General features: G+C 37.6%; 1 protein-coding gene across 1 annotated transcript in view; it reads right to left on the bottom strand.

Moving 5' to 3' along the window:
• Positions 1–418: 418 nt before the first annotated feature.
• Positions 419–9644, bottom strand: part of YWHAQ (tyrosine 3-monooxygenase/tryptophan 5-monooxygenase activation protein theta) — a 38469-nt gene continuing 29243 nt past the window's right edge. The window contains exons 3-6 of the mRNA XM_040622816.1: positions 6121–6244; positions 3796–3959; positions 3499–3594; positions 419–1504 (exon numbers count right to left, since the gene is read on the bottom strand). Coding sequence (XP_040478750.1) covers positions 1445–1504; positions 3499–3594; positions 3796–3959; positions 6121–6244 — 444 coding nt within the window. The 3' untranslated portion in view covers positions 419–1444. The remainder of the gene's footprint in view (positions 1505–3498; positions 3595–3795; positions 3960–6120; positions 6245–9644) is intronic.

The raw sequence follows: 9644 nt of genomic DNA, 5'->3' as shown, positions 1-9644 counted from the left end.
TGTTTACAAAAACTGAATTATTTGAAAACTAAACAAGTAATATACTCTCAAACTTTGACATTCTGCTTGAAATCCACTGAAACATACTTCTAACACCAACCAAAGCACTCATACTCACATAATTAACTTTTCTAGTTTCAGAATGTCCACTTTATTCCATATAACACTTAACTAGGTATCATTTACATCTGAGGAAGAGATGGCCCACACAACTGATCTATGGTAAAACACTAACTCTAAGACACAAAGTCCAATTTTATACATTTCCAGGCATCCCTAGACAAGTGAATCACAACGCAGGTACAAATTATTACTACATTTTACATAAGATAAAAGGGAAGTATAAATAAACTTCAGAAAGTAGTAAATTCATCTGTCCCTTAAAATGAGTGTGCAACTGTTACAAAGCCATAGTAAATGGTTTATAAAATGTAGTTTTATTTTATGTTACTCTGCTGTTACATAGGGCATAACATTTTCACAAGGCTTTTTTGGGACTACAGTCAATGATTAGCAACACACAGTAGTGGTCCAACTCTCTACATGACAATCACTAGACAAACTGGACACCCTCTCATATGTGCACAAATCTGCATGGAAAAGTACTAAAGTTTTAGACTTGGACTTGTGTACTTTAATTTATTTCCCCTTTCTAGTGTAGTAAGAAATGACATGCACTTTAATTTGCCAAAAGCAATGCTTGTATTCTGGCAGCAACATGCTACTTCTATTACATAGTAAAGTGAATACCAGAACTACAAAGGCAGGAGGTGTAAGTGAATTTTTATTGGGAAGGGAAGTTGTCAACTTAAACAGCAGCAAATGAAGAATGTATAAGGAAACTTCCTGTTGTCACAGATACACAAGACCTCCATCATATATGATACGGGAGGCATTTCAATTTGTGACCCCCAGCGCAGAAATGCCAAATGCTTTTCCATTCAATCTAATACTTCTGGATTCCTATCAAAAAGGAATACATTAAGAGCATGGAAAAGTTGCTTACTGAAAGGAAACCCCCAAAGGAGAGTAAGGGAGGGAATGTAGAAATTAAGAAGTTATGTAGAACACTTTGTAAATTGTAATGACTATATTTTCATATCTTCACAGTAATACAAAACACAGTCACTTGCAGAACTGGTTCAGATTACTTCAATACCAGATACATTTTTAGTCCTCTACATAAGTGTTTGGAAGTTACTTATGTTTATATGAAATGAAGCTATTAATACTTTTCTACAGCAGTAACTGCACACCAGGAAGGCCAAGACAAACACAAATCAAGGAATGGAGTTTTCCCAAAGCTGCAAGGTGAAAGACTATAAACAGTTGATTCCATACACATGAATGGGTTTCTTTGCTATAGGAAATCCGAATGGAGTAAGGAATGGAGATGAGTAAAAAGGTTTCTTGAAGGGAAGAAGGATGACCACCCTGTATGCATTTAGTTTTCTGCCCCTTCTGCCGCATCACATTCTTCTCCTGCACTGTCTGATGTCCATAACTAGGAAAAAAAAAAATCATAATAAGTTATCCAGACCATAGAGACTGTGACTAAGAATGGAAGTTAGATTTCTCAAAATCCCAAACACCACCAACTCCTCCTCCAATGTGTATCTTTGTAAACCTTTCACTATGCATTTACAAATGATATACGAACATACACTATTTGAGTACGTTTTTAAAGCTTTCTCTTTTTAATAGTATAATTAAAAAAATAAATAAATTAACCAAGGCAGTATCCTTAGAATTTAACTTTCTCTCCACTCACAGCAGCTCAATGCTCTTCCTGAAAGCACTACTGAAATATAACTTATGAGATGAATAAGACAAAAAAAAATGTTAAGGGCGGAGGTGAACCACAGGCATAATAACGGTTTCCAAATATTTGAAAGGCCGTCGTATGGAAAAAGGGGTAGACCTACTGTGCGTGCAGCCAAGGGTTAAATGGGAGTGGGTGATGGAAGTTAGAAGGGAACAGCAGTGGATGGAAGGTGCACAGAAAACATTCCTCAATTAGCTAGGATGTTAAGACAGAACTGACTGGCAAGGAACTCTCCAATTTTAGTACGAACAATGAAGCAAAGAAGGGAATCGTCAATAGTTATTGACTACAACCAACAGTTCAAAAAATGAAGTACTATTAAATCAACAATACCAAGAGACTAGGGGCATTTTTAGCATTCCAGAAAAGCTAGAATCTTATATAATCCTCAAGTTATTATTCAAATACTAAAATAAATAAAAACAAAACACAAAACAAATCTCTAAAAAGCTGTCTCTATAAGAGAGAAAATAAAAACCACTTAAAAGATACAGCAGCTCCATGGTATTCCTGAGAAGAGGTGTATTGGCTCGTTTGTTTTTTCTTCTATGGAGGTGGTTTATGCCCATCATTCTATTACCCCACAAGTACAGGGAATTCTAATGGCTGAGAATGAAGTATCACAATTTCCTTGTTCAGCAAAGTTGAACAGATATGGTAGTAACATTAAAAAAAAAAAAAAATCCTTTCTAGCAAAAGATAAAGCTCCAAACTGAGGGCCTGGAGATCTATACTTATATTCAAAGGTATAGTCCCTTCTGCCACATTTTGTCAAAAATTTTTGACGTTATCGAATTTCCTTGAACCTATAAAAGAAGCTAAGTTAAAATCGTGTTTTTTTTCTCCATTACTTTTCTCTTCATTATCTGCCTGTTCAAGAAGTAGGGAGAAAAACAAAAGAAAAACAAAGACAATTAAGTGGAACAGGTTTTGGCCTAGAAGCACAGGTGGAATAAATGGAGGTTAAGGTTTACTCCCCATCAAATGCCTGTAAGACATCATGTAGATTTCACAAAGTAAATTTTTATTAAAACAAGGCACTTCAATGTGATTTTAGGAAAGCTTATAGTGGGGCACCTGGGTGGCACAGCGGTTAAGCGTCTGCCTTCGGCTCAGGGCATGATCCCTGCGTTATGGGATCGAGCCCCACATCAGGCTCCTCCACTATGAGCCTGCTTCTTCCTCTCCCACTCCCCCTGCTTGTGTTCCCTCTCTCGCTGGCCGTCTCTATCTCTGTCAAATAAATAAATAAAATCTTTAAAAAAAAAAAAAAAAAAGGAAAGCTTATAGTGCCTAACTCGCTAATTTACCCAAAGGAAGAAAATACTGCAACCACCACAACGTTCTGTATTAACGTAAATCATCAACATCTTCATTCCAATGAAAAATAGTGATGTTAATATTAAGAGTTCCTACAATCTTAGTACCTTCTCAGGAAGGTCTAGGCCTGATAAAACGCCTATTGAACTGGAAAATCTGCCCATAAAAGAACAGTTGGCCAATACAAAATATTAACAAGCACTTAATACTTTTACTTGCATATCTCGATACTCATTTTCTAAGAGAAAGTGTAGCTCTTACATAACTGCCCCAAAAGACAGGGAGACTGAAATAAAATATAAGTACCTTTCTTCTTAAGAAGAAAATAAATTTAAAAAGAATGAACAACTCACTGTTAGGTTGTCTCTAAGCAACTGCATGATGAGGGTGCTGTCTTTGTATGAATCTTCATTCAGTGTATCAAGTTCCGCAATGGCCTCGTCAAAAGCCTGGCAAATATTAACATCCACGGTCAACAATATTCGCATCGACACAGACGGATTACAATTACGAGCCATTTTTACAAAATCCATTTTATGTTCTACTATCAATTAAAAACAAATCTCAATGGAATCATTTCCAGAGTCCCAGTTTGACAATGACCTTTATCAGTAAGAGTAAGAACTTAACAAGAATGACCCGAAACTTACTGTTTTAGCCAGTGTGCAGGCAAGCTCTGGGTTATTAAGGATCTCATAGTAAAATACAGAAAAGTTAAGAGCCAGCCCCAGGCGGATTGGGTGTGTGGGTTGCATCTCTTTCTTGCTGATATCAAAAGCCTCTTGGTAAGCTCCTTGGGAATTATCTATCGTTTCTGTGAAGGGGGGGAAAAAAAAGGCACAATACTGAAAATATCCATCAAGTATAGAGCACATTAACCTTTCACATATGCTACTACCTCATGTACAGCTGGATTTTTCTCTGTGGCCTTCTTTCAAAACCATAGCAGCAAACCAAAAATATTACCTCGTACTGGGTTACTGAGAACTAGTTTATAATGTTGCTTGCTTCAGCTTTAAAAAAAACCAACATGAGACAGTGCAATCAGATTTTCTAAATCTGTGACTAAAACAATTTTCTTTTTCCATATCTTTCAGTTTTACTAATTGGAAATGCAGCAATTTAAAAGTAATTTAACTGATGCATGTCAATAATATCTCAATAAAACTAGAAAAAATTTTGGCTGTAATACTTCTCAAAATAATGAAAAACACTTTTACAAAGATGACCACCAAAATCTCTATTTTTGTGATTTGTAAAAACAATACTGATCCTTGGTATCAAGATGTATTATGTGAAAGGCAATATGAAAGTGTCAATATACAGAACAAAATCTGCTTTGACCAGAGGTTGATTACTGGCCTAATAAAAATGTCACCTTCCTGAAAAAAACTGTTCAGTAATTATTACCAATACTAATCTGATTGTATCCATGCTTTCAAAAGGGTAAGTAGGTTTTCTAAATGAGACCACTGGCCCATTACAGTTTTAGAAATACTGACCAAACAGAAATGTAAAGGTAGCCTTTTATGGCCTGAATATGTGCATTTTCCTCCCTCTGAAATGGCACATCTATTGATCTAAACATGGCTGGTACAGCCCTCACGCAATAAGGAGTTCTTGCTGTTTGGCATATAAGGAAGTACTATAATAGTAGTAGTAAGGTGTCTCAGCTCCTGGGCTGTAAATACAGACTATCTATGAGTCCCAGACTACTGGAGTATTCTATGGATAGAAATACAAATGCCAATGAGCCAGAGAAGGCTAAATCACATTAATACTGGGGCTATGTCAGAGTCCTCAAAGACATCCTTGTGACCTGCAAATATCTGTCACTTTCAGCTCTGTTTATCTTTATGATAACAGAAATTATACATAATAAGTTAAGTATAACAAATTTTATTACAGAAGGATACAATAGTCTTCTCTTTGTATCTTCACTTACACTGATATTTGGGATGGTAAAACTATTCCACTTTCAGTTAGTACCTCTGTAAGGGTAGGAAGCCGCAGTTAACTACTTGAGGGTGCACACTCTTTTCAGATGGGGCAAAATTAAAAACAAAATAATAAGTCTACTGGAAATAAGAAATTAAGTGCAACTTCTACCTAGAACTTGATAAATATGGTAGCAGGCACATACACAAAATTTAATAGGACTTCCACTACTAATACTACAGGAGACTGAGTCCACTGCTAATAAATCACTTCGATTTTCTTTTTACAATCAAGTCCAGCAATTCAGTTATTCTCTCTCCCATATCTATATTTTCTATGACAAATTATATACCAGTAGTACTCTCATCTCAACTCTCTTCCTCAGAAATTTGGTTATATATATAATTAGCAGTCAGTGTCATGATCCTTCAAAATAGGTAGGTAGTAGTTAATAAATTAGTATGTCAAACAGAAGAAGTACAACATCCTGTTTCTATATTCTGTATGTCACTTCTGGTTAAGTTTCAAGGTACAATGACACAAAAGGCCACTGACAACACAATCTCTCAAAGCATATGCAAATGACTAGGGGGCTAAAAATATGCCTAACCAAATTCTAAAATATAAAAGATTAAGCCTCTTTAATTTTTTATTATTATTTAAGTAGGCTCCACCCCAGTGTGGAGCCCATCGCAGGGCCTGAATTCAGGACCTTGTGATCCAGACCTGAGCTGAGATCAACAGTAAGATGCTTAACTGACTGATCCACCCAAGTGCCCAAGATTAAGCCTCTTTTAAATAATATCTTACCAGATTATAATCAAAGAGTTTATGAGTTTTTCAAAAAAGTACATAATGTAAATTCATGACTGTTTTCATTTTTGAGAACATTAAGTAACATTAATTTTCTTTTACGTAGATTCCAAGATTTTTAAAAAGTTACAGGAAGCCTGGAGATTACACAGAGACTACTGTCACAGTGTACCATTTATCCTCCCTTCCTTTTTTAACTTTACCCATAAACCAAACATACTTACGTTTTCGATCATCACCACATGCAACTTCAGCAAGGTACCGGAAATAATCTCCCTTCATTTTCAGATAGAAGACCTTACTCTCTGGATTAGTTGCATTGGCTATTAAATACTTATCCAACAATTCCTGAAAGAAAGAAGATAAAATATTAGGTACTGAGGCACCTGGGTGGCTCAGCCGTTAAGTGTCTGCCTTCGGCTCAGGTCATGATCCCAGGGTCCTGGGATCGAGCCCCGCATCGGACTCCCTGCTCCGTGGGAAGCCTGCTTCTCCCTCTCACACTCCCCTTGCTTGTGTTCCCTCTCTCACTGTCTCTGTCAAATACATAAATGAAATCTTTAAAAAAAAAATATTAGGTACTAATAAAAAGCTGTTTTATTACAGACAAGAACAACGATATGCATTTGAATCATTAACTATTACACCTCAGTACTACAACCATACCACCCTGGACTTGAAGCATGGGCTGAGAGCAGGGGTTACGTGGTTGTCATGAGCTGAATGCTCTGGCTCATCGCAAGTCATAGTTTCTAATAGTAGAGCTGAGTCACATCAAACACTAAATAGAAAGAGCCTGTCTATTCACCCATCCATTCATTCAAGCAAGCATTTCTTGGTACTGGCTGGGTGCCAGGCACTACATTTGGCCAGAGGGGTATATAAAGGAAAACACAAAGTTCTTGCCCTCAAAGAGCTCACGAGTCTAGTAAGAAAAGAGGTAAGTACACCATTACCATATGCCAGGCGTTAAGAGATATGTGAATAAGGGACAATGGCAGCACAGTGAGAGCACCTGGCTGAGCTGGAGGTGGCCGCTGGCTAGACATCCTTTCCCTGAAGCAGTATTTGACTTGTTAAGAAGGAACAGCAGGCATACAGCAGTTTGAAAGTGGGGATGTGCAATCATCTTTTTTTTAGTTGTGTGTGTGTGTGTGTGTGTGTGTGAAAATTCTAGGCCTAACGCAGGGCTTGAACTCATAACCCCAAAATCAAGAGTCATACGCTCTACTGAGCCAGCCAGGCGCCCCGTACTATCATTTTAGAGAGGGGAAACAATGTTTAAGACATCAAGTATGAAGAACAGTATAATCACAGAACAAGGAAGTCAGCAGGGCCCAGAGCAGGGCTGGCTATTCAGTGTCTTCTGCAGAGCAGTGCTCATCCAAAATAAGGGTAAGTACAGGGATCAAGAGAAAGCAGTCTAGAAACACATATAGCAATTTGACAGTCGTATCTACTGAAGAGAATTATTTGAAAAAATTGGGTTAGCAATTAAGTACATCTTCATTCCCTATTTTATTCAAAGAAATGTATACTTGATCCAATGAGTGAGTACCTCTCAAACCGGGGGATTTGTACAAGGTGTGCCAGAAGAATAGGAAGTCGCAGAAGAGGGGCACGTGGCTGTCCAGTCAGTGGGGCATGCAACCTTGATCTCTGGGTTTTGAGTTCCAGCCCGGCATTGGGCATAGAGATCACTTAAAAATAAAATCTTAAAAAAAAAAAAAAGGTCACAGAAGACAAATATGATAGAGATCTTTTTGGCCTATCAATTTTACTTGATGGTTAAATAAAAATCTTTTTGTAATAAAAAATATCATGCAATTGGGGCACCTGGGTGGCTCAGTCGTTAAGTGTCTGCCTTCAGCTCAGGTCATGATCCCAGGGTCCTGGGATCGAGCCCCACATAGGGGTCCCTGCTCAGTGGGGAGCCTGCTTCTCCGTCTCCCACTCCCCCGCTTGTGTTCCCTCTCTCGCTGTCAAATAAATAAATAAATAATAAAATAAAATAAAATAAAATAAAATAAAATAAAGATTCTCATAGAAATCTTAAGATACTAATACCTGTACCTCATAGGTTTGTTTGGGGAATAAAACCAATAAATGGATGTGAAAGCATGGTACAGTTTCAACATGTTAAGTGCTCAGTGATAGTGATTAGCCAGCCAGGTGTTCCCACTTCCCTGACTACTTGCAAAGTTTGAGAAGCACTGATCTAGGCAATGTAAAACTAGTGAAAAAGTTAAAGCAAGGAACAGACACAACCATGTTTACATTCTGGAAAAACAGCCACTGATATTATCAATTAACACTACATAAAAATATCAACTACAATACAAAATTAGAAGTTTGGAGGAACTCAGTCAAGACTTTCAAATTCAACTTAAGTATTATTATTGAAGAAATAAAAGAAGACCGTTTACAGATTTTTAAAAAAGGCTAAGTTTAGAAAATGTAGTTCTAACTCAAGAACTTTCCCGTTGTTTATCTAAAAACGGCCTAAACAAATGCAGTGGTTATATCCATAAGTTATTTTAAAGGAAATAAGCAAAAATATTTTATTAAAAAAATATTTTAAATCCTTAATTTTTAAAAGTTTACATAAAGATTTTTTTTTTTTTAAGATTTTATTTATTTATTTGACACACAGACAGCCAGCCAGAGAGAGAGGGAACACAGGCAGGGGGAGTGGGAGAGGAAGAAGCAGGCTCCCAGCGGAGGAGCCTGATGTGGGGCTCGATCCCAGGACTCTGGGATCACGCCCTGAGCCGAAGGCAGACGCTTAACGACTGAGCCACCCAGGCGCCCCTACGTAAAGATATTTTGAAAGGGCCTAAAGCTCAGGCAAATTTTTAATTTTAAAATTACCTAACAAAGCCCCAAGAAGTCTATATATTATAAAACTGGCAAATTCTATCAAATTTGTGGCTTCAATCTGGAAAGCTGCCGGACCAGGAACACAGCAACAGAGGTCATTAAGGGCCACACCCAAACAGGAGAGGCAAGCATGAAAACTAATGCTTCCACACCACCATCCTCTTAACTGAGAGGAGATTCAAAGGATTAGGTTGTAAGAATTTCTTCTGCTCAACATCACCAATTTTAATAGTTATTAAAATGAACCTAAGAAACTCCCAGAATCTTAGAAATTTGTACTACTTTAACTTTTTACTCTAATACCATTTTTATCTATCATGGATGACTTTCAACTTAAAAACTATTTTGGGGAACACCTGACTTTAGGATTTTTGCAGGGAGGGAGGGCAACAGTGAGACTGCCACAAAAAGTTTACTTGTTTTGAAATCTCAAACTGACTTAGTCATCCCTATCCTTTTTTTCTAAGATTTTGTTTGTTTATTTGAGATACAGAGAGAGAGAGAGCAAAGGAGCAGGGGCAAGGGAAGAGGGAGGCTCCCCTGCTGAGCAGGGAGCCGACTCGGAGTTCGATCCCAGGACCTTGGGACCATGACCTGAGCCCAAGGCATACACTTAACCAACTGAACCCACCCAGGCGCCCCAGTCATCGCTATCTTAAAAGAAAAATTAAACAAGAGTGGATTCGGAGAAGTTGTATTAAATAATGCAAACACATAAAAATGTATTTATTCTGTGGCAATCACCACCTCTGCTTGTACCCAAACTGAGGAACTATAATGTAAAACAAAGTGCCTCTCACTTTTTTTCCTCCCAAGTGAGTCACTCCATTAACACAAGATCTCAGAGGATCTCCAAAAAGGTGCCAAC

This window comes from Ursus maritimus, unplaced genomic scaffold (genome assembly GCF_017311325.1).
Source record: "Ursus maritimus isolate PB19 unplaced genomic scaffold, ASM1731132v1 scaffold_6, whole genome shotgun sequence".
NCBI classification, from domain to species: Eukaryota; Metazoa; Chordata; class Mammalia; order Carnivora; family Ursidae; genus Ursus; species Ursus maritimus.
The sequence above is the reverse complement of the archived record's forward strand: the minus strand, read 5'-3'. Positions and strand labels throughout refer to the sequence as shown.